Source organism: Osmerus mordax, chromosome 6 (genome assembly GCF_038355195.1).
Source record: "Osmerus mordax isolate fOsmMor3 chromosome 6, fOsmMor3.pri, whole genome shotgun sequence".
In the NCBI taxonomy this organism is placed as follows: Eukaryota; Metazoa; Chordata; class Actinopteri; order Osmeriformes; family Osmeridae; genus Osmerus; species Osmerus mordax.
The window spans coordinates 11,746,486-11,771,798 of NC_090055.1; the positions used below are offsets into that span (position 1 = coordinate 11,746,486).

Consider the following 25,313-nt stretch of genomic DNA (forward strand, 5'->3'; position numbering starts at 1 on the left):
TGAATGGGGACGCCATCTTGGAAGACAAAAGTTGCTTCCTCTAGTAATATTAACTCCACGGGCGGGGGTCTGATCTGACCCCCGGACCCCACATTCACTCACTCATCCTATTGGTCCCTAGCCTACCAACATAGGGCTTTCCTATTGGTTAAACCTACACTGTAAAAAAAAAACACTGTAAATTTCTGAAATTATACGTTTTTTTTTCTGTATTTCTGAATTACAGGAAATACAGATAGAAAGACAATGGCAAACTGTAAATGTATATTTTTACATAAAAGTTACAGCCAAATGTTGTTACTTAAAAATACACTAAAATGTCAGTTTCTTTTACAAATATGAATAACATTTTAACCAAAATGTTCTGTTAAAACACATAATTTCAAAACTAGCAATTAACTAGTTATTTTGCAGATATTTACTTTCATCCCACGGACAAATAACTTCTTAATAACATCATTTTTGGTTTAGACTCGGGTAGTTGACGTCATGCAATCCCAGCATGCACCAGTCAATATCAAAAGGTGCGTTCGACATGGACTGCGGCTGCATGAAACGACCGTCGAGAGTAGCCGCTTGCAGTCGGGGAGTAGTTAAACACGGCTCTGTGAAGTCAGACATTCCAGCTTAGTATGTTGTTTGTTGAAAACGAATTCAACCCAAGCACTCTTTGGTGACGTGGTTGATTACGTTACTGTTGATCATCTGTCCATCATCGTATAAAGCCCGCCCTGACAATTTGATTGGTCCGAACAGCTCTTGTTCGGACATAGTTTTTCCCCAACCGAGCGACCCCAGACCCAACTTCCCGAACAAAATTGTTTGTGGGCGGGGAGTCAGATGGCTGAGTGGTGAGGGAATCGGGCTAGTAATCAGAAGGTTGCTAGTTCGATTCCTGGCTATGCCAACCAAATGATGTTGTGTCCTTGGGAAAGGCATTTCACCCTACTTGCCTCGGGAGGAATGTCCCTGTACTTACTGTAAGTCGCTCTGGATAAGAGCGTCTGCTAAATGTAAATGTGGGCGGGGCTAAATTCGGCTGGCACCCAGGCTGTAATATTACAGATATATCTTGTAAATTTGGTACAGGAAAATTACAATTATTTTACGGTTAATTAATGTTAATGAAATTTTTTTTTTTACTGTAATTTAATGGGTTTAATCTGGCGTCCCAGCTGCCAGATTGTTCCTGTTTTTTTACAATGTTTTTTTTACAGTGTAGAACATGCCTGGCTGCAACACATCCCGGAGTCTGGACCGATTCATGACGGTCAACTTCTATCTTCGAAAGTTAACTTTCCACTATCCCCTAATCTCAGCATAATGCATCAATTTGAAAAGGGTGCAAGCTAACAGAGAAGAATGTAGCTTTGAAGGGTAAAGGCAAACTACGTAGAGCTGACTGTCCTCCTCAACTCATAGAAACTTAACAATGCTTTTTTACCCATTATAGTTAGAGCTAGACTAGCTAGCTAGTCAACCAGGCTAGCGGACAGGCTAACCTATCTATTTAGAGACGCTGAGGTGACTATTGAAATGATCAAAAACAGTATATATACTGTAAAAATAAACATTGTAAAAAAACTGGAACAATCTGGCAGCTTGGTACGCTGTAAAAAAAACAGCATTTAGTCATCCATTCGTCAAAATAGTACTTTTGAATGTAATGCAGGATTCCAACTCATAATAGAGTTTATTTCAATGTTTTCTCTCTGAAAAAAACAGTATTTGTTTAAGTACTTTCTGAGTTATGTATTAACTGATGATGATTCATGCATTAGTTAAAGTATTAATGAACGATCATTAATGCACCCTTATTGTAAAGTGTTACCTCTGGAGGGTATTTGGAGGAGGGATCTGCAGGAAGGGTTTCCCCAGCAGAATCCTCTATGCTGATTTTAAGCAGAGGTACTGACACACATGCATAATTATGGTACTACATTTACATTTAGCAGACGCTCTTATCCAGAGTGACTTACAGTAAGTACAGGGACATTCTCCCCGAGGCAAGTAGGGTGAAGTGCCTTGCCCAAGGACACAACGTCATTTGGCCGGGAATCGAACTGGCAACCTTCAGATTACTAGCCCGCTTTCCTAACCACTCAGCCACCTGACTCCCACCTATTACAGGTAGAGAGAAAAATGTACAGTAAGAAATCAAGATTTCTCTCGATTCAGATACAAAGTATTGAATGCCGGTGTAATCTCCGAAGGCCAGTTCATTGACAACAAGAAGGCTTCTGAGAAGCTGCTTGGGTTAATTGATGTAAACCTTGAGGAGTACAAGTTTGGACACACCAAGGTAACATACCAGATACACTCTTGATGATGCGATACAAGCAATGTTATGGGAAATCCTCTGCTAACAGTGCATTGAAATTTAGTTGATTAGATGAACAGTCTTTTTGAGAGCAATATGTGAATCTGTTTTAGTCATCTTTTTATATTTTGTTTTGTATTCTCCCTATGCCTCAGGTGTTCTTCAAAGTTGGTCTGCTTGGTGTCCTTGAGGAGATGAGAGATGAGAAGCTTGCTAATCTGGTAACGATGATGCAGGCTCTTTCCCGTGGATACCTAATGAGAAGGCAGTTTACCAAGATAATGGATGGAAGGTGAAACTGAGAAGATACAAGGAAAAATACGTATTCAGGTTTTTGCATTCAATCCATGTTTTTAGGGAGTGATTCAATTCTGTTTAACTATGAAGCAATTGTTAGAATAATGATGTGAACTTGTAATTTTGGAATAATGGATATCTTGGACTTGAAGGAATGATGATAGATTTTACGTGTAGGAATGGGTTAGGGTAATGATTTATTTACATTGCATCATTTTGTATCGAGCTAAACAATTACTGTCTTTATCTCTCTTTATCAGAGTGTCTATCTACACCATCTAGTACAATGTCCTCTCATTCATGAATGTGAAACAGAATGTAACCAGACTTCAGGACCTGGTGGATAAGCCGCAGCTTAAAGTGAAGGCTTACAAGAGACAGGCTGAGGAGGCGGTGAGTCATACATTAATTAATATGAATGTAATATTACAGAATTAGACTTGATTACAAAGAAAAATGGCAATTAACCAAATCATCCTTTTAAAAATGTGATGGCCATTCTGCTAATCTTCAAACCTGTTCTCAATGTCACCCATAGGAGCATTACAACTCCCACATGTCCAAGTTCAGGAAGGTTCAGCATGAGCTGGAGGATGCTGAGGAACGTGCCGACATCGCTGAGTCTCAGGTCAACAAGCTCAGAACCAAGACTCATGACTCTGGAATGGTGAACCCCTGCTGACAGCAATGTTAAGAATACAATTTGATTATTTATTTAGAACATGCTTTTATCCAAAGTGACGAAGTTTGTACAAACTCTTAGTACAAATGTTACTCTTGATCTATGGCCTACGGTTAGGGTTGCCATTTTCAATGCTGAAAAATAAGGGACGCCTGCCGCAGCGGGGGCCACACCCCTCGGTGCCACGATGACCACAGGCCCGATGACGTGCCAGTGGTGGTAAATCACAACTTAAAACATGTTTTCATAAAAATATTAAGATTGATACATGGACATTATAAAAATATATATGCTATTGAAATCAGTGTGTTGTTCTGCCTCTTGTTCTGCTATTGTATAGATTGAATAACTTGGCTTTCCAGATTAAATGTCTGTTCTTGGTCTTTTGTGAAATACCTTTCTGAATAAATGTGATTTTTCGTCCAGTGCGATTTATATATGTTATTTTCCTCTTCATGACGCATTTTTTGACTGATGCGATTTATACTCCGGAGCGATTTATGGTCCGAAAAATAGGGTAGGTTAAAGAAGCTGAATAGACATGACAACAACCGGACACAAGGCAGGGCTATGTTTCATAAAATATGATTTTCATGGTGATATTTTGAGGATTGTATTGGAAAATAAATCATGTTGACAACACAATATTGGCTTTGTGGATTTGTTGTGGGAGGAAGAAACCTCAATATTGTACACAGACTGATGTTACATAAAACATCTTTGTATGTAGAATAATATTAGATACACCCTCAGCGAGACAAAGCACATCATCTTACAACGTATGGAGTAGGACATACACCCCCTCCCCCCCTCTTTATCATCCACTGTCATTGCAGCTGACCAGCGACAGTATCGGACAGGTAATACACACTTTCCATATAAAGAAATTCACCGTTCACACACAGCACATAATATTAAGAATGACTCATCACAATAAAGGTCCAACCCTGAGATAACTCCCTGCTGCACTGCCCTATCAGTCTTGTACAAAAGAGACACATGCATCAAATTATATTGTTTAAAGGGGACGACCATGACCATGTGATTATCTCATACAAATTCTCATCTACATCTGCAGCTCACTTTACGTCTTTGGCGTTACTACAGTATTATGTAGTTTTATTTAACTGTCATAACTGAGATACTGTAGAGGCGCCTGGAACACGTCCAGCCAATCTGTGTGTGCGTGTGTGTGTATGTGCACTGTAGTCATAGAATTTGAAGGATAGCGGGTATATGAAGATAAATGCTAAAAATAAAGGTTGTCAGGTGGCTGAGCGGTGAGGGAGTCGGGCTAGTAATCTGAAGGTTGCCAGTTCGATTCCCGGCCGTGTCAAATAACGTTGTGTCCTTGGGCAAGGCACTTCACCCTACTTGCCTCGGGGGAATGTCCCTGTACTTACTGTAAGTCGCTCTGGATAAGAGCGTCTGCTAAATGACGTAATGTAAATGCAACACAACTTTTCCACGACTGTTGCTTCAGTTAGTAGTAGTACCAAAGACCTATTAAATGAATTTACATGTAACATCGGAATATTTATATAAATATATTCATGTTTCTTTTATTCCTATCATTCTTACCATCAACAGAAAACATCTCTCCTCAGAGGTCAAGGTTATTATTGACTTCGACAAGCATATAAGGCATCTCTGACATGATACATCTCATGTGGCACTGCTGAATGAGTATATTTCTTCTTGTCCTGTCAAGCTCTTTTCCAACATGGTGATGTCAAGGTGGTGGGCAAGAAAGCAATGTGACCATATATGTCCAGATGTTCCACCACAACATATCCCATTCATACTTTGGACATTGATACCATGACGAAGTGGCCAGTAAATAGCCCTGAAGGTCTGCCAAGCCAAAACCTTTTCTGGCCTTTCATTGGAGACATATAAAGTTATTTATTGGCCTGACATTGCATTTGATACCTCAAATCTCAAATTGGACTTAAACTTAGGGGATATGATATGTTTATTGGTCCAAGCTACCAGCGCTACTTGAGCTACCAAAGTAATTGCTTATGTGTCGTTTACGTTTACTGGGGTTTAAAATAAGATTTTTCACATATCATTGGTTTATGTTGCATGGTCATGCAAGAATCATGCAAAACTGCTCAATTAATCACCCCACTATACATTTTTTGTTGGTTAGCCCTTACTTGAATCACTTTTTGTTAAGTAGTTTGTAATCATTTGACAAGTTTTACAACCTTTCCATGTCAAATATGTGTTAGATGTAATCAAGCCAGACATGCAGCACAGATGGTTGGTCTTAGCCTCAGTTAATGTCATCAAAGCTTTGGGATGAAGTTCATTCATTTCCAACCAGAGAATCCTGAAATACAGGCGTGACATCTTTACATGTTGTCTCCTTATAACTGGATTTATAGTAAGCCCACAGTAAATGTCTATGGCTTGCAAAATCAGTAGATCATGTCATTCGATAATTTATTATCCAAAAGAAATAGGTCTTAGATTTCAATGGCCTGAAGAAGATTAAGATACTAGAAACCAGACTGGACACATTTCAAAGTCATTATTATAAAATCAATACAGTTCACTCTTGTATGTGGGTAACCAGATATTTTACCTCTATACTCTTCACGTTGGATTTGAAATAATACACCCGTTGTTCCCTGTCAAATAAAAACACGTGTTTTTCTTTTCTGGAGAACCTATAAAAATAATTTCTATGATATACAATGAAACAGGACACAAATTAAGCAAATTGGTCAAAAGGTGTGCAAACTGCATGCTGTAAAACAAATAAATAAAATTATAAATATGGATCGCCAATGATCCAGCTGGATCTAGTAACTTTACTCATTACAACCTTTAATGTTTACTGTACTTCAGAGAAAACCAGCTAAGGCCTTTGAATACATTATTGTATAACATATATGTGTAAACCCATAAAAAAAAACAATTTAAACTCCTAGAAAACTGAACATAATGCGTAATATATTCAGAAATGTCCTATATTATGCAATACAGACATAGAGTGAAGCAGGGAAAGCAAGGGACGGGGTAAGAGTCAAACTGTAGACTCTTGTCTCTAATCCATCTCCTTTAGGAGAGTAGTCCACAATTAGCTTCTGCTTGCTAATCACTCTCCAGTAGATATAAGGAGTCCCACAGAGCAGCATCCACGGACAGACAACTTCCACCTGTGGGGTAAGATACTTGTTATTTTCACATCCTTTTTTATTGAGATCAGGCACATAGATAAAACTCATAACGCTTATTACGTGATAAGTAGGTTTGCCTTGCCCATATCCAAGAAAAATGAGTCAACTATTGCGGACAAACATGTAAGATTGAGTTTTGAATGTAAAGACAGACAATGTGATACAATACGTTTTGGTCTCATAACTGAAATATACTATATTGGGATGACAAACTTTTGTTTACTATAAGATATTGGATGTTGAAAACGATGTTTTTGTTCTTGAACGACATTTAACATTTACAGTAAATCATGTTTGTTGTGTAGCAGGGATGCACGGATTCATTTTCCATTAATGGGTATTGGCCACACAAAAAATGATGTTTATATCTGCTGACTACCTTAAAATGGCCGATTACTTGCGACCAATTGTGATGTTTGAAATGGCACCATCATATTTCTACAATAGGTTACTTTTTTTTTCACGTGTCATTGTCCATCAAATGTGTATACCATATCAAATTTGTGGTCATTTGTCCTATGTCTGAATGGGGTATACATTTTTTCTTAATCAAATATATGAACAAATTATTTAAAATGAACCCAAATTAAAGTGAGCAGTAATTAAAGGCCTCATCAGAAGGACAATGTTTATAAAATGTTCTGACTTTGTAGAAATGTAGAGTAAAGTCAAAATATCGGCATCGGTCAATTTCGGCTTACAGTGTTGGCCAATCATTTTCTTATCAGTACATCCCTGCTATGTAACACTCAAATGTGATGGGAGGTATAGCAATGACATGTAAATATTGTATATGTTGTTCTGGTTGTTTTATTTCTGGATAAATTACTCAAAAAACTCAAAACAAACATATTTTACAGCACCAACTAAGAGTCCATTTCATCTGGGAGGGGAAAAACAGGTGAGACATAGTTTGATGCTTCATATAAGTGTATACAGCTCAAAGCTAAAGCACCATCAGTATATCTACTATTGTAATTGTATAAAATGATTTTTTAAAGATTTAATGTACACCTTTTGTAGGCTTCTGAGGCCTACTTACTTTACAGTAATATACAGTAAATGCACTCATCATTTATACTTTCAGGCCCACAGGATAATTATGAATTAATTAGAAAGGGAACATAATTTAAATCAAAAGAAGGAATAGATTTTGTAACAGTGATATATTTTTTCCCCAGTGAGTCGGCACCATGAGTACGGACGCGGAGATGGCCCAATATGGCAAGGCCGCCATTTACCTTCGTAAATCTGAGAGGGAGAGGCTTGAGGCCCAGGCTGCACCATTTGATTCTAAGAATGCCTGCTATATACCCGATGTTAAAGAGTTGTACCTCAAGGGTCTGGTTGTTAAGAGGGATGGCGCAAAATGTGATGTGAAAATCCTTATCACTGAGGAGGTAAGAGGATACTTAGCATGGAATGAAATGGAAATGACACATTTAAGCTATTTAAAAAAATATGAAATATGATTTTAATTCACTTGAAAAATGTATACATTATTCAATTAGTGTAGGCTTCATACATGTAATTGACATAATCTTTCAGGTTAAAACTTTCAAAGAAGAGGAAATCTTGCAGATGAACCCTCCTAAATATGATAAGATTGAGGACATGGCCATGATGACCTACCTCAGTGAAGCTACTGTCCTGTATAACCTCAAAGAGCGTTATGCCGCATGGATGATTTACGTAAGAAAACTACACATATGTATAATGTGAGCCACCTTAAGGAAGCAAATGACACCCTCAGAAAATGTAGACTTGAACTTTAATAGCAATATTTCCATTTACTCTCTGCTCATATGCAGACCTACTCTGGGCTCTTCTGTGCCACGGTGAACCCCTACAAGTGGCTCCCTGTATATGACATGGATGTGGTCAACGCCTACAGAGGGAAGAAGCGTATGGAGGCTCCACCCCACATCTTCTCGGTCTCTGACAACGCCTATCAGTTCATGTTGACTGGTATGGACGCTCACTGATGGATGGCTATAAATAGATGGACGCATGTATTCTTAGTTGCTTCTCCTATCACTTCCGACTCATTTATTTGTCAATTACTTTCAGATAAGGAGAACCAGTCAGTCCTAATCACGTAAGCTTAAGAGTGTATATTTTAATATATTTTATATATATATATATTTTATAAGAGTGTATATTTAATGTATATACTATATATATACTTATATGTATATAAATATGAAAATGGTTGTGATTAATGCCTTAAGAAGCTTGACAATACTTATTGTAGTTAATGCACACTAAATTATATTTTGATCATCTAATAAACTAGTGGAGAATCCGGTGCTGGAAAGACTGTAAACACCAAACGTGTCATCCAGTACTTTGCCACAATTGCTGTTTCTGGAGGTGAGAAGAAGAAGGAACCAGTACCCGGCAAAATGCAGGTATGACCTTATATACACCATATAAAATGCATGCCATCAATTGTTGAAGGTTCAAGGGCGTATGTTTCATTTGACATGAAAACTGTAAATATATCCTCCCATTTGTTATTAAGAAAATTATAGTCACTGGCTGCATCATCAGTTATAAAACAAATCTGTCCCCCCACATTTTAAAACAATCGTACTTCCTTCGTATATGGTAGTTAAAATATAGTTTATATCTTCAAAATATGTTGTCATTGTTGACAGCAGTCCTGTCGTAGCTTTACATACAGCATATCATTAATAAGACTGTTAGTATGTTACTTATATAGCAACTTAAGAGGTTAAGGATTTATGACATTTGCACTTTAATTGGGGGGTACTGTGTTAACTCTGACCAAACATATTAAACTAAAGGTGTTCACAGATTATATAGAAACAGGGTTAGACCTAGTCTAGGGGAAGCGTTCCAGGAGTGAATGATTAGAGACGAAGTGACGAGAGAATTCTTTTTGGAATATTGGTGATAAGTCTAAATGACCAACTGGTTTGTCTCCCTTCAGGGTTCCCTTGAGGATCAGATCATTGCAGCTAACCCTCTACTGGAGTCCTACGGTAATGCCAAGACAGTGAGGAATGACAACTCATCCCGCTTTGTAAGTTTGGAGGGAAAATATTTATTTTCACATTTTACACTAACTTAGAAATCAATAGGATACATTGAAAAAGCCCTCTCTTTGCACTCTTTCAGGGTAAATTCATTAGGATTCACTTCCACATGAATGGAAAACTGGCAAGTGCTGACATTGAGACCTGTAAGTAGGTTTGGATTATTTCCCAGTTGATCCTTTAAATAAATGTTGGTGTCCATTTACTTGAGATTCAAATTGTTCACATTTTTCTTTATCCTTTCAACCATGTCTCTCACAGACCTGCTGGAGAAGTCCAGAGTAAGTTTCCAGCTGCCTGATGAGAGAGGCTACCACATCTTCTACCAGATGATGACCAACCACAAACCTGAGCTTGTTGGTGAGGCATTTACTCCTTTGTCCACTCATTGAGGGTTCAGACTTTTACATAAAATGTACACATGCCTTGGATGATAATAATTTTAGTTTTGTCTCCACAGAAATGTCGCTTATCACCACCAACCCCTATGACTACCCCATGATCAGCCAGGGTCAGATCACTGTGGCCAGTATTGATGACACAGTCGAGCTTGATGCCACAGATGTAAGTCACTAAAAGGGTTGAACTTGAAAATCCTAATGTATTGGTGGTTTAATGTAAACTTTCTTTGCCCCTCCAGGATGCTATTGACATCTTGGGCTTCACCGGTGAAGAGAAGATGAGCATCTACAAGTTTACCGGTGCTGTCATGCACCATGGAAACATGCACTTCAAGCAGAAGCAGCGTGAGGAGCAGGCTGAGCCAGATGGCACAGAGGGTAAGCCAAATTGTTTGTATCGATGTTCTAAAAAGCATTCATTTAATTATATTCCTGTGATAAACATTGCTCCTTTCTCTCCCCAGTGGCTGATAAAATTGCCTACCTTCTGGGTCTGAACTCAGCTGAAATGCTGAAAGCCCTGTGCTACCCCAGAGTGAAGGTCGGCAATGAGTATGTGACCAAGGGTCAGACAGTGCCTCAGGTAAGGCTTTAAAAAGCATCAGAGCTTTTTTTGTAAATGACATGCTGTTAAGAAATAAAGTTTGATTGTAATATTCATTTTAGCATAGTGTTTTCAATTATTACGTGTAAAAAACAATTCATAAAATGAAATCAATGTTTAAGTGGAACCAACATTATAACACAGGTGAACAATTCAGTGAGTGCTCTGGCCAAGTCCATCTATGAGAGGATGTTCTTGTGGATGGTCGTCCGCATCAACCAGATGTTGGACACCAAGCAGCCAAGGAACTACTACATCGGTGTGCTTGACATTGCTGGTTTCGAGATCTTTGACGTGAGTTTGAAATTGGTCATTATGGCAATATTTGAAAGATTATTAGAAATAATTTCAAAAGTGGTTTCTTTCGTCATTAAACTATACAGATAGTATCTACTCTATTTTAATGATTTGACTTAGAGGTTCAGATAAAGTAAGAAATACATACAGTATGGTGGGATCGCTCAATAAAGTTCTGCCAAACTTTGCAAATCTACAGTACAACAGCATGGAGCAGCTGTGCATCAACTTCACCAATGAGAAACTGCAACAGTTCTTCAACCACACCATGTTCGTCCTGGAGCAAGAGGAGTACAAGAAGGAGGGCATTGTCTGGGCTTTCATTGACTTTGGCATGGACTTGGCTGCCTGCATTGAGCTTATTGAGAAGGTGAGGTGTCTGTAAAAACTGTGGATGTTTCATACCTGCCAAGGATACAAGGTTGTTCACACATGTTTCGTCTCATTCTTCTTATACACAGTATATTTGACTGATCACTTTATATTTCTACACAGCCAATGGGCATTTTCTCCATCCTTGAAGAGGAGTGCATGTTCCCCAAGGCTTCAGACACTTCCTTCAAGAACAAGCTGTATGACCAACATCTTGGAAAGACTAAGGCATTTGAGAAGCCTAAACCAGCAAAGGGCAAGGCCGAGGCCCACTTCTCCCTGGTCCACTATGCTGGTACAGTGGACTACAATATCACTGGCTGGCTGGACAAGAACAAGGACCCCCTGAACGACTCTGTGCTTCAGCTGTATGGAAAGTCCTCAACCAAACTGTTGGCCACGCTCTATGTTGCTGCTCCACCTGAGGGTCAGTATGGTTGAATTAGATTACAAACACACAGGTTTATACATGCTAACATGATTTGTTAATAAATTAACAGTATCGTTCAAGCAACAAGTAAGTAAGTAAGTAAGACTTTATTTATATAGCACTTTTCATACAAGAATTGCAGCTCAAAGTGCTTTACATAAAATCAACAAAAACAATAATACAAGTGTTGATCTAAAACGTTTAACAAACTAGCCGCACTCTATCTGCGGTCTCTCGAATCCATCTTAGATCCGAGCTGCCACTTGCAGTTTCTAATACACAAACATGACAAGGGGGTAGACAGGACGAGACTAGAAAGTTACAGCATAACATGAGGAGAGAGGAGGAGAAAAAGGCAACACCCAGACAATGCTCCTAGAGGAGTACAGTGTGGGAACAGACAAAAACCTCAGCACATAAGCAGAACAACATGTACAAAAACACGTGACTTTCAACGGGGAGTGGGGGGGGGGGGTTGACAAGCAGCATCTGGACCTGCAGCCATAGGCGCTGGACACAGACCCGCCAGCCACCCTGGGGAAACAAGCAGGTGAAGGCGTTGGATGGGGGTGGGGGGGTGGTGATATCTGTAGTAGGTGAAAGTTAATGTGTGAGTAGGTCTGGGTTGGCGCCCTCGACCTAGGCCACAATCAGTCCGATTCTCCCTATGCAGATTGTGTTGGCCAGGAGACATCATTGGTCATGACCCGGGCAGAGACCAAACCACAGATGTCGGTGGGGGGGGGGGGGGGGGGGGGGGGGGGGGGAGCAAGATAGTCTTGCTTCAGCGCTCTCCAGGGGAGTTGTTTTCCAGCGACGGCCTTGGCCAAGGCCTGTGCTGGTTACGGGGCCGAAAGTGGATAAGATTGGGGTAGTTGTTTTGACGAGTAGCCGCAACTCAATTTTTCATGTCCACCCTTCAGGAAGGTCTCCATCTCCTCCATCTTCCTTTGCAGAGCCGTAAACTTATCCCTGTTGTAATCAATGCTGCGTTGTAAGTTCACAGTCTGAGCTCCAACAACTCTGCCCACCGCATCAATCATATCGGGCAGCCTAACGGGGCTTTTGATGGCTGCAGCCGTTTCCTTAATTTTCCGATATACAAAGCCAGCGCCTATTCCAAACAGCAGAAAGCCTGTAATCATGGTTCCGAATATGAAGATGTCTTCAACGTCCTCCACGGAAAGCGCCGCTAGACACACGACACGCCAATTCTCCCACGCGTCCATCGTGTAGCCAGCTGCGAACGTCCCGTCCGGACAGTTGGGTTCCCCCGAACCCGAGCTTCTCTTCGAGAAGATGGTGTCAATAGCATTGAGAGACCAGCTAATTAATTCCATGCTTCTAGTTTCGGAGAGTGATGATGAGAGAGTATCTTGAGACAAGACAAGACACAAGACACAGCCAAGCAGGGAAGGTCAGGGAGGGGAGGATAAAATGCGACCGCCTTCGTCGAGAGCCAAAGAAAAAGAGAACAAGACAATTTCATTTATTATGCTGTCTAACTCCTGACACTCCTATAACAGATACCACAAAGAAAGGAGGCAAGAAGAAGGGAGGTTCCATGCAGACTGTGTCCTCTCAGTTCAGAGTGAGTGTGGTTTTAAAAAATATATCATTTGCGAGAGTTTCATGTTGTGATTGTACTTTAATATTAGCATTTTAGCTTTATTATGAATATTATCTGAGAGTAACAATGCTTTATAACAACCTTACAGGAGAACTTGGGCAAGCTGATGACCAACTTGAGGAGCACCCACCCTCATTTTGTGCGTTGTCTGATCCCCAATGAGTCAAAGACTCCAGGTAAAACATATTGTTTTACGTATTATTTATCTTAAGTCATTACTACTTTAAACAAAGTACATTCATTTGATTATTATTTCTACAATTATTTCTACGATTAAGTTCCACAAAGTAAAAAGCTGACCCTAAATGTTTCATCCAGGTCTCATGGAGAACTTCCTGGTTATCCACCAGCTGAGGTGTAATGGTGTGCTGGAGGGTATTAGGATTTGCACAAAGGGCTTCCCCAGCAGAATCCTCTATGCTGACTTCAAGCAGAGGTAATTGTTACGGTATTTGCAGGAATGGTTCTTTTAATAACCCTCCAGGGAATTACAACAACGGAGGCACAAAACTCAGAATAACAAAAAACATCTGACACTAGATACGTCAGAAAAGTGTAACACATAATAACCGACAACCAAGGAAAAGTAAAACCCAGGTTATATGCTTTATTAACGATAATCAGAAACAGGTGAAGAATAGAAACATAGGTGTGCGCAATGGCGCGTAATCGGCACTGGACAGCGCTGCCACTAGTACTCTGGTGAATCCGAGCGTCGACGTGGAGTCGCTGGTCCAGACGTAACAGTAATGTTACACACTAATGCAACAAAGATATGGGAGATAGATAACAACATATCAATTAATAAAACACATTTCTCCCTGTTCAGATACAAAGTATTGAATGCCGGTGTAATCCCCGAAGGCCAGTTCATGGATAACAAGAAGGCTTCTGAGAAGCTGCTTGGGTCAATTGATGTGAACCATGAGGAGTACAAGTTTGGACACACCAAGGTAACATACCATACACTATTGATGATGGAATACTGGCAACTCATGTTTGTGACCTACAGAGGCTATTAAATATCGCATTTACCTGGTAAACATTCAAAATGCAGTTGAAAGTTTTCAAGAACAATCCAACAATCTTAATAATATGAGACTAAAATATGACTACATATGAGAAAGGTATTGTATTATAAATCCTCAGCAAGTAATTTCATTGGCATTTATTTGATCCTAACATCATACAAGACTTTGCTTTCTACTTAGATAGCAATATTTTAACACTGGAAGTGTTTATGTTGTTTATTTAAGTTTTGTTTTATACCTGTGTCTCAGGTGTTCTTCAAAGCTGGTCTGCTTGGTGTCCTTGAGGAGATGAGAGATGAGAAGCTTGCTACTCTGGTAACCATGACACAGGCTCTTGCCCGTGGATACGTGATGAGGAAGGAGTTTACCAAGATGATGGAGAGGAGGTGAGATGGAGATGATAACAGGAAAAATCTGGATTCAAGTGCATTCAAATCTTGTTTTTAGGGAGTGATACATTTTGTTTTACTATGCAGCTATTGTTAGAATAATCATGTAAACTTGTAATTTTGGAATGATGGCTATCTTGGGCTTGATGGAATGATAGACTTTACATGTAGGAATGGGTTAGGGTAAAATTATGCAATTACATTGCATAATTTGTATCGAGCTAAACAATTACTGTGTCTATCTCTCATTATCAGAGAGTCTATCTACACCATCCAGTACAATGTCCGCTCATTCATGAATGTGAAACACTGGCCATGGATGAAGGTTTACTACAAGATCAAGCCTCTCCTGCAAAGTGCTGAGACAGAGAAGGAGCTGGCCAACATGAAAGAGGACTATGAGAAATGTAAAGTTAATCTTACCAAGGCTGAGGCTCGCAAGAAGGAGCTGGAGGAGAAAATGGTGTCCCTCATGCAGGAGAAGAATGACTTGGCTCTCCAAGTTGCATCTGTGAGTGAGCCACACACACACACACACACACACACACGTGCGCACACACACACACACACACACACACCACATTCAAGTCTAACTAACCTCTGTTATTCTCAGGAATCAGAAGGTCTGAATGATGCTGAGGAGAGATGTGAGGGTCTGATCAAGAGCAAGATCCAGCTGGAGGCTAAACTCAAAGAGACAACAGAAAGGCTGGAAGATGAAGAGGAGATCAATGCTGAGCTGACCGCCAAGAAGAGGAAGCTGGAGGATGAGTGCTCTGAGCTGAAGAAGGACATTGATGATCTGGAGCTTACCCTGGCCAAAGTGGAGAAGGAGAAACATGCCACAGAGAACAAGGTATCAACATCTCACCAATAACCAAGCAGTATTTTGTTCAAAAGCACCAAACAATAGTTTTCACTTGAACTAACTTTGTCTTGTGCAGGTTAAAAACCTGACTGAGGAGATGGCATCTCAAGATGAGAGTGTTGCCAAGCTGACCAAGGAGAAGAAAGCCCTGCAAGAGGCCCACCAGCAGACACTGGATGACCTGCAGGCCGAGGAGGACAAAGTCAACACTCTGACCAAGGCCAAGACCAAGCTGGAACAGCAAGTAGATGATGTGAGTAAACTTACCTTTCGTGCACAATTTGGGGTTTCATCCAACTTTGCCTCTATTGGTATTGAATTTTATCTCATATAATAAGTTATTTTTAGGGATTCAGTAGGACAACTGACTAATATAACAAATATTATATATTACTGTATAATGAATAAATAGCTGTTAACATCAAAGCTTAATTATGAGAAATGCATTTTGTCCTCTAGCTTGAAGGTTCTCTGGAGCAAGAGAAGAAGCTCCGTATGGACCTGGAGAGAGGCAAGAGAAAGCTGGAGGGAGACCTGAAACTGGCCCAGGAGTCCATAATGGACCTGGAGAACGACAAGCAGCAGTCCGATGAAAAGATCAAGAAGTAAGTATTGTATAATCATTAGAGACATTCTTGACATTATATTGATTTCATTTACTCCAGCAATCCTTACATTGAATTTCCACTTCAACATAATAATTTCGACATCCAATGTTCAACCCCATCTATAGGTCATGCATTTCACATTGATTATTCATGTTACTCACCTTGGATTAATGCAATAATAAAGACCTATGAAACTGAGTTTTGTTTCTAATTATACTAATCAGATAACCTTTGGATTACTTAATTGAATATCTTTATCATTAGGGATAACAAGGCTTTTCTTTTGCAATAATTAATAGAAAAATTATGGATGTGCTTTACAATTTAATCTCAACTCAATGACACAAAACCAAAACCTGACATGGATTAATGTGTGCACTAAAGGAAGGACTTTGAGACCAGCCAGCTCCTCAGCAAGGTTGAGGATGAGCAGTCTCTGAGTGCCCAGCTGCAGAAGAAGATCAAGGAGCTCCAGGTGCGCTGTAGTTGCTAAACAAGTAACATTTCCTGTTTTTGCCTTGATGATATTGGACTTGCTTGTCTTTAAAATTCACCTTGTCTATTTAGTCCTTTTCCTCTCGTACGTAGGGCAGAATTTTGAAACTTTGATGCTAAATGTTTTCGTCTACTGTAGGCTCGTATTGAAGAGCTGGAAGAGGAGATTGAGGCTGAGCGTGCTGCCAGGGCCAAGGTGGAGAAGCAGAGGGCTGATCTGTCCAGGGAACTTGAGGAGATCAGTGAGAGGCTGGAGGAGGCTGGAGGCGCCACATCTGCTCAGATTGAGATGAACAAGAAGCGAGAGGCTGAGTTCCAGAAGCTGAGACGTGACCTGGAGGAGTCCACCCTGCAACATGAGTCCACAGCCTCAGCCCTGAGGAAGAAGCAGGCTGACAGTGTGGCAGAGCTGGGAGAGCAGATCGACAACCTGCAGCGTGTCAAACAGAAGCTGGAGAAAGAGAAGAGTGAATACAAGATGGAGATTGATGACCTTTCTTCTAACATGGAGGCAGTTGCTAAGGCTAAGGTCAGTGATACAAATAGACCTAAACAGAAGATAGAATATATGTAAAACTGTAACCAAGTAAGCAAAAGGTTTTAGAGTGGGTTACCAAGGTTTGTGGAAAGCCTTTTTATGTTCACCTTTTACTGATTATAAATTCCCTCTTAAAGGCACGTTTTGTAATTTGATACAATTTACTATATTTTAACAATTTAAAGATTTCACAACTTCAGTAGGAAAACATTGTGTTACAATTAACAGTATAAAGAAAAAACCTATCTATGTGTATCTATGTGATTGAAACATGATGTTTGTTCCACAGGGCAATCTGGAGAAGATGTGCCGTACCCTTGAGGACCAGCTCAGTGAGATCAAGACCAAGAACGATGAGAATGTTCGCCAGGTCAATGACATCAGTGGACAGAGAGCCCGACTCCTCACTGAGAACGGTACGGGACATATTTGTTCAAAGGCCTACATGCAGAAATATGTTCCACAAGGTGTATATTGAAAACAATCAAAACAAGTATAATAGAGAATCAGACTTAAGGAAGAGCTTCCTTAATACCCCACAGGTGAGTTTGGACGCCAGCTGGAGGAGAAGGAAGCCCTGGTGTCCCAGCTGACCAGAGGCAAGCAGGCCTACACCCAGCAGATTGAGGAGCTCAAGAGGCATGTTGAGGAGGAGGTCAAGGTAAAACAACTAAAGAAACCCTATGACAGTTTTACAGTACAGTGGTTTGCAAATACTCTTTTTTGGTCCCTTACTACTTCACCCACATCTTCAATTATTTTCCTCTCAGGCTAAGAACGCACTGGCCCATGGTGTCCAATCTGCCCGCCATGACTGTGACCTGCTGAGAGAGCAGTTTGAGGAGGAACAGGAGGCCAAGGCAGAGCTACAACGTGGCATGTCCAAGGCTAACTCTGAGGTGGCTCAGTGGAGAACCAAGTATGAAACTGATGCCATCCAGAGGACAGAGGAGCTGGAAGAGGCCAAGTAAGTACAAAAAATGCAATAGTCTTCCTTAAGCTCGCAATATACAAAGTTGATAGTAATTCATAGTACCCCAGTATAAAGTTATTGTCAACCACTCAAAGTTTGCACTTGTACTTTTTCTGTCAACAGAAAGAAGTTGGCTCAGCGTCTCCAGGATGCTGAGGAGACCATCGAGGCCACCAACTCCAAGTGTGCCTCTCTGGAGAAGACCAAGCAGAGGCTGCAGGGAGAGGTGGAGGACCTCATGATTGACGTTGAGAGAGCCAATGGCCTGGCTGCAAACCTGGATAAGAAGCAGAGAAACTTTGACAAGGTGAAAAATATTGTGCCAGTTTTAGGTTTTGATGTAATTGTAAGTGTGGAACATGGATGGACCTAAATCTGCAATTGGGGCTTAAGAACTATATTGTCATGCTCGTGCCCTGCTTTTGTGCCTTGAGCCTAACGCATTGTTTACATGTTGACATTAATTGTTAAGGCTCCTTTTGTGTGTGCTTCCTCCTAGGTTCTTGCAGAGTGGAAGCAGAAGTATGAGGAGGGCCAGGCTGAGCTGGAGGGAGCTCAGAAGGAGGCTCGTTCTCTCAGCACAGAGCTCTTCAAGATGAAGAACTCCTATGAGGAGGCTCTTGACCAACTTGAGACTCTGAAGAGAGAAAACAAGAACTTGCAACGTGAGATAAATGTACTGTGTTGTGCTTTTGTATTATTGAAAAGACAGAATTATTTCCTATTTCACCATCTCATTATACTGTGCATTAGTTGATTTACAGAACCATCAACTGGGGGAAAACAGTTTCCTGTTGAACTCGTGTTGGATTCAGTAAACTAAGCTTGCTAATTGAACAAGCTTCTGTTTCAAATCACAGAGGAGATCTCTGACCTGACCGAGCAGATCGGAGAGACTGGCAAAAGCATCCATGAGCTGGAGAAGGCCAGGAAGACAGTGGAGACAGAGAAGTCTGAGATCCAGACGGCTCTGGAGGAGGCTGAGGTACAAACTCTCCACAATTTCCAGAATGAAGTGGAAATGATAAACATTCTAAGGATTACCACAATTAAGAATGACATTTGCTAAAACATTCCTTTATTTAGGGAACACTGGAGCATGAAGAGTCCAAGATTCTGCGTGTGCAGCTGGAGCTGAACCAGATCAAGGGTGAGGTGGACAGAAAGCTGGCAGAGAAAGATGAGGAGATGGAGCAGATCAAAAGGAACAGCCAGAGAGTGCTGGACTCCATGCAGAGCACCCTGGACTCTGAGGTCCGCAGCAGGAATGATGCTCTGAGAATCAAGAAGAAGATGGAGGGAGACCTGAATGAGATGGAGATCCAGCTGAGCCATGCTAACCGCCAGGCTGCTGAGTCCCAGAAGCAGCTGAGGAATGTTCAGGGGCAGCTCAAGGTACTGTGAATGTTGACCATAGTGATGAGTAGACTGCCGTGAACTACATTATTACTTACTTCAGACCATTACTGCAGATCTAGACTCAAAATGGGGGCTCAAATATCCATCTCAGATCATATTTGTTTTGGTTTGGAAAACATGGGTGCATGTATATAGAAGGGCAATTCATAATATCATCCTTACAAAGAACAGTACACCTTCCAGTACAAACAGTACTGCTGAAGCAGTAGAGGACGGTTTAAGAAATACTGTGCACAGCAGCATCTTCTCATTCCTCTCTACACTCTGTGGTGTTTCTAGGATGCCCAGTTGCACCTGGATGATGCCGTCCGGGCCGCAGACGACATGAAGGAACAGGCTGCCATGGTGGAACGTAGAAATGGTCTGATGGTGGCTGAGATTGAAGAGCTGAGAGTGGGTCTGGAGCAGACAGAGAGAGGCCGCAAAGTGGCCGAGCAGGAGCTGGTGGACGCCAGCGAGAGAGTGGGACTTCTGCATTCCCAGGTGTGGACAGCACACACAAACACACATACACATAAACACATTGTTACATAACATTCACAGCAAAGGTTTTGCTTTGCTAATATCCAAGTGTACTCTCTTCCAGAACACCAGCCTGTTGAACACCAAGAAGAAGCTTGAGACTGACCTGGTTCAGGTGCAGGGAGAAGTGGACGACATTGTCCAGGAGGCCAGAAATGCTGAGGAGAAGGCCAAGAAGGCCATCACTGATGTGAGTCTGGCTAACTAAGTATCACAGTACTGTCACTATTAAGTCACTACTTTACTTACACCATCATTAAGGCCATATCAAAGTAATATGGAACCACCATATCATCATACAGTAGCCTACCCCTATGGTAGCATACCTTCCACCTTGTGGCCATGTTCTAGTGATTTCTTCATAACGTATGTGTTCACAATTCTAGTGTCGACCCCCACTGATCCATTTAAGTAGAATGCAGAAACGTATTAGATGGTGCTGATTATTATGCAGTTCAGTTCTCACAAGGCTTTGTTTGTTGGGTCATTCCACCAGTATATGGTCTAGATAATATAATTATGTACTGAGAAATCATTTTTTTAATGTAACCTGGTACAATATACTATGTGTATGTACAGTTCCTCACATCAACCAAGCTGTGTTCTGTTGTTGCAGGCGGCCATGATGGCAGAAGAGTTGAAGAAGGAGCAGGACACCAGCTCTCACCTTGAAAGGATGAAGAAGAATCTTGAAGTGACAGTCAAGGACCTGCAGCACCGTCTGGATGAAGCAGAGAACCTAGCCATGAAGGGTGGCAAGAAGCAGCTCCAGAAACTGGAGTCCAGGGTGAGTTGATAGTCACCGTTCACCTCAGGAAACTATTGTGTATTAAAAGTAATTGAGAAGAATATGTTTAATATGTGTCTTCTCTGTAAAAGAATTGATAGTCTCTAAATGACCTAAAATGCTTTTATTGAGGTAAAATACTGTATTTTGTATGCAATTGATTATAGTAATTTGTGTGTGAGTGGTAAATTCCACAGGTTCACCCATGAGCTCATGTCCTCCATTCAGGTGCGTGAGCTGGAGACTGAGGTTGATGCTGAACAGAGGAGAGGTGTAGATGCAATCAAGGGAGTCCGCAAGTATGAGCGCAGAGTCAAGGAGCTGACATACCAGGTAACAACACAGTCAAAAACATTATATGTTGATACAACAGTATATGTTGATACAAATAATTTTTATTTACCTTATCATCTGCTTCAGACTGAGGAGGATAAGAAAAATGTAACCAGACTTCAGGACCTGGTGGATAAGCTGCAGCTTAAAGTGAAGGCTTACAAGAGACAGGCTGAGGAGGCGGTAAGTCTAATAACTTATTTGAGCTTTGCTTATGCAAAATAAATCTTTCCTAGCTTTCTTGTCTAAATGATGACTGCAGCAAGCACATTTAAAAAATTACAGTTTTTAAGAAATCTTTTAAAAATGAATTTATCCCAGGAGGAGCAGTCCAACTCCCACATGTCCAAGTTCAGGAAGGTTCAGCATGAGCTGGAGGAGGCTGAGGAGCGTGCCGACATTGCTGAGTCTCAGGTCAACAAGCTCAGAACCAAGAGTCGTGACTCTGGAAAGGTAAAGATCTCCTGATGTCACACCAAGGGTTCAGACAAGAAACAGATGCATTACAGTGTTTCAATTCATTACAATAATTCCCTGTTTTTTCTTTTTTACAATCAGGCAAAAGAAGCGGAATAGACACTAACCTGAACAAGACCCTGTGCCTAAACATTGCTGTGTTTCATAAAATATGGTTTACATAGTGATATTTTAAAAGAAAATAAAATAAACAATCTTCAAAACGTCATGGATTGTGGATTTGTTGTAGATAGAAATGTTTTCTAAGGTTGCACAACTTGTACATAGAAATTAGTTTACACAGGTCAATAAAGCACATAAAAAATGTCTGCATCCAAATTATGGTTGAAAAGCCTTGCCTGTAGCCTTTGAAGAGAGAGAGATTATGCCACTGATACTACTGCACGTGTTTATGGTGAATCGGAGCATGCGTCTCCACCTGCTCCACAATAGTTTGAACATTTGTTGTATCGTTAATGCTGTTCATAGACAGCTATTTCGAAAGCATGCATGCTTAGGATGAGTGTGAAGACTCACTGTCGGACAAGGTAAACGAACCCTACTGCTACAAGCTAATTTAGTCAGATAGATACCTAGGCTAAGGGAAGGGAAGAAAAAGCTACCACCCACATAATGGCTACATCACCTGAGGACTCAATTATCCTGCAAAACGCCCCAAAAAAGATAGCTTACCTGACTGATGACATCCGTAAACTTTCTGCTGAGTTGAGGGAGAAAGAAGCGATCCTCTCCAGCTTCCGTGAACAACTCCGGGAGAAAGAACTTTTACTCTCCAGCTTTACTGATCTTGCGACAGATCAATCAAAACAGATCTTCACCCTCACCCTTCAGCCATCCAGGACACTGTCCTCTGGGACCCATCGAGCACCCGAGCACCTGTCTCCTCCACTCCTGGCCCTCAACCCTGGACGGAGTTTATCTTTCGCGACCGAAGGAGGCATACTAGGGTGGTCATACCTGCTCTGTCCCTCGGCAATCGCTATGAGGCCCTCTTCGCAGTCGAACCTCCAAACACTCCACCAGCCCAGTCGGATGAACAGCCGGAACTGCCGTGTGCCTCGTCAGCTCAACATTCCCCCCGAGGCAAGTAGGGTGAAGTGCCTTGCCCAAGGAACGACGCTGCAGACACTCTGGACTCACTGTCCATAAACTGGAGCATCAAAGGGCCTACTCCAATTCCCTTAAAGATGCTCGCTCACAGTTGTATTCCAGCTTTATCAATAAAAACCCTGGCAACTCTAAACAGGTTTTTTCCACCATAAACCATCTCCTGAAGCCACAACCATCCTCTTCAACTGAGGCTACAGAGGAGCAATGCAACAGCTTCATTGACTTTTTCAGATCCAAGGTCAACAGCATTCACTCTGTGATGTCCAGCTCTCCATCACTGTTTCCCTCTGACACCAACACCTTATCTCCGAGTGTGCTGTCTCCCCTACATCTCGCTGAGGTTGAGGAGAGCCATGTTGAGGAAATCATCAGAAAAATGAAATCCTGTACCTGTACTCTGGTCCTGTACCACTGCTCTGCTCAAGTCACACATCCTCACTCTCAGTCCTTTCATCACCAAAGTTGTTAACCTTTCCCTTCAGTCTGGCTGTGTCCCACCAGCTCTCAAGGTTGCTGTCATTCGTCCCTTTCTCAAAAAGCCCACCCAGGACCCGGAGGTTCTAGCAAACTACAGGCCTATCTCCAACCTTGCCCTCCTGTCCAAAGTGTTAGAGAAGGTAGTTGCTTCTCAACTTCAGGACTACCTCTAACACAACAACTTGTACGACAAATTTCAGCCAGGATTTCGTTCGGCCAACAGCACTGAAACAGCTTTGCTCAGGGTGACAAGTGACCTGGTGATGACAGCTGATGCAGGATCACCCTTGCTCCTCATCCTCCTGGACCTGACTGCTGCATTTGACACAGTGGATCACACTATCCTCCTAGAGCGCCTCCACACCAGCATTGGACTATCAGGCTCTGCACTCAAGTGGTTTCAGTCCTACCTTTCTGGCAGAACTGAATATGTCTCACTGGGAAGATGCAAGTCCAGACTGCTCCCTGTATCCTGTGGTGTTCCGCAAGGGTCGGTCCTCGGCCCCATCCTCTTCATTATTTACATGCTCCCCCTCGGTCGTGTCATCAGCAGACATGGGATGTCTTTCCACTGTTATGCCGATGACACGCAGCTTTACATCAAAACTGCCCCAAGCCCCTCTGCTGCCATGTCATGTCGCACTGCCTGTCTTGGGGGGATAAAGGCATGGATGAGAAACAACTTTCTCCAGTTAAACAGTAGCAAAACCGAAACCCTTCTTGTTGGCACTCCACAGCAGGTTCAGTCATCGTCCATAACTCATCTCACCTTCGACAGTCAGGTCATACCCCTCTCCTCCACAGTCACTAATCTAGGAGTTAGGTTTGACCCTCACCTGACCTTTAATGACCATGTAAAACACCTGTGCAGAACCTCCTTTTATCATCTCAAAAACATCTCCAAACTCTGCCCAACTTTAACCCTGTCAGATGCAGAGAAGCTCGTCCACGTCCTTATCTCCTCAATCCATATTGACTACAAAGTCCTACTACTCACCCATAAATGCATAAATGGACCTGCATGCACCTCCCTACCTACAAGAACTCATTACTCCCCAAACATCCAACCGCACCCTCAGATCCACAAACAGCTCGCTCCTCCGGGTCCCCAACGCCAAGCTCCGCACCATGTGCGACCGGGCCTTTTGCACGGCAGCGCCGTGCCTGTGAAACAGCCTCCCAGACCACCTAAGGGCAACACAGACACTGGACTCTTTTAGGACTGGCCTAAAAACCTTTCGATTCAGAAAGGCGTTTATTATTTTTTAAATGTATTTTATTATAGTTTGTTTTTTAACTATGTTCTTACTATGGGAATCTGGTGGCTGAGCGGTGAGGAAATCGGGCTAGTAATCTGAAGGTTGCCAGTTCGATTCCCGGCCGTGCCAAATGACGTTGTGTCCTTGGGCAAGGCACTTCACCCTACTTGCCTCGGGGAGAATGTCCCTGTACTTACTGTAAGTCGCTCTGGATAAGAGCGTCTGCTAAATGACTAAATGTAAATGTACTATGTACTGTGGCACTCTAAAATTCAGCTGAATGTAGAGTACGTTATAAATTAAATGAATTATTATTATAAATTATTCTCTGTTTCTATGGCTCTGGTTCTAGTTAAACAGACAGAATGTGCATTCTCTTACAAATGTCCTTATTTCTTATGAAAAAACAATGAGCCGAATTGAACCTTGTCAGTTAGCCACTATGGCAATTCAACCTCTAGATAGCTAGAGTAAGCGTCCCCATTGCCGTCCATTTAAACTTGCCAACGTTCCAGACCCCATTATCGTCCACAAGCGTTTCTTCTGTTTATGTCTTAAAGAAGATATGCAGCGGCAACGAAAGAAAGGGGGAGAGCAGGGGCGAAAGTAAATTTTTTCAGAAAAACGTAATTTTAAAAGACAATGTTTTAGACATCGATATATTTTTGCTTGGGTCAATAACTCCCAAGTGTGGTCTATCAATACCAGGTGGTATTTTTTACAAATGTCGAACAACTTCAG

At 41.5% G+C, this 25,313-nt stretch overlaps 2 protein-coding genes across 2 annotated transcripts; both read left to right on the forward strand.

The window, feature by feature from the left end:
• The first annotated feature begins 2,142 nt into the window (after positions 1–2,142).
• On the forward strand, positions 2,143–3,862 carry LOC136944790 (myosin-7-like). The gene is made up of 3 exons (XM_067238691.1): positions 2,143–2,302; positions 2,476–3,010; positions 3,156–3,862. The coding sequence occupies exons 2-3, from the start codon at positions 2,918–2,920 to the stop codon at positions 3,297–3,299; spliced, it is 237 nt and encodes a 78-aa protein (XP_067094792.1). The 5' UTR covers positions 2,143–2,302; positions 2,476–2,917; the 3' UTR covers positions 3,300–3,862.
• A 3,510-nt stretch (positions 3,863–7,372) lies between these two features.
• Positions 7,373–21,934, forward strand: LOC136944792 (myosin heavy chain, fast skeletal muscle-like). Its single transcript, XM_067238693.1, has 40 exons — positions 7,373–7,391; positions 7,672–7,890; positions 8,039–8,182; positions 8,302–8,458; positions 8,561–8,588; positions 8,787–8,901; positions 9,447–9,539; positions 9,635–9,698; positions 9,814–9,912; positions 10,013–10,116; positions 10,193–10,331; positions 10,418–10,536; positions 10,702–10,851; positions 11,054–11,224; positions 11,350–11,662; positions 13,183–13,247; positions 13,375–13,462; positions 13,605–13,722; positions 14,116–14,239; positions 14,567–14,703; positions 14,962–15,217; positions 15,320–15,562; positions 15,651–15,827; positions 16,034–16,179; positions 16,567–16,657; positions 16,817–17,206; positions 17,505–17,631; positions 17,758–17,876; positions 17,986–18,182; positions 18,312–18,495; positions 18,688–18,853; positions 19,049–19,173; positions 19,275–19,583; positions 19,887–20,090; positions 20,194–20,319; positions 20,746–20,916; positions 21,145–21,249; positions 21,337–21,432; positions 21,571–21,702; positions 21,808–21,934. The coding sequence occupies exons 2-40, from the start codon at positions 7,684–7,686 to the stop codon at positions 21,823–21,825; spliced, it is 5,817 nt and encodes a 1,938-aa protein (XP_067094794.1). The 5' UTR covers positions 7,373–7,391; positions 7,672–7,683; the 3' UTR covers positions 21,826–21,934.
• The last annotated feature ends 3,379 nt before the right edge of the window (positions 21,935–25,313 follow it).

Bases quoted from the DNA above. Each gene is read 5' to 3' on its own strand.
- LOC136944790 (XM_067238691.1), top strand. From the start codon at position 2,918: ATGAATGTGAAACAGAATGTAACCAGACTTCAGGACCTGGTGGATAAG. The intron at 3,011-3,155 runs GTGAGTCATACA...TGTCACCCATAG, and splicing joins AGAGACAGGCTGAGGAGGCG to GAGCATTACAACTCCCACAT.
- LOC136944792 (XM_067238693.1), top strand. From the start codon at position 7,684: ATGAGTACGGACGCGGAGATGGCCCAATATGGCAAGGCCGCCATTTAC. The intron at 9,540-9,634 runs GTAAGTTTGGAG...GCACTCTTTCAG, and splicing joins ATGACAACTCATCCCGCTTT to GGTAAATTCATTAGGATTCA. The intron at 16,180-16,566 runs GTAAGTATTGTA...TGTGCACTAAAG, and splicing joins TCCGATGAAAAGATCAAGAA to GAAGGACTTTGAGACCAGCC.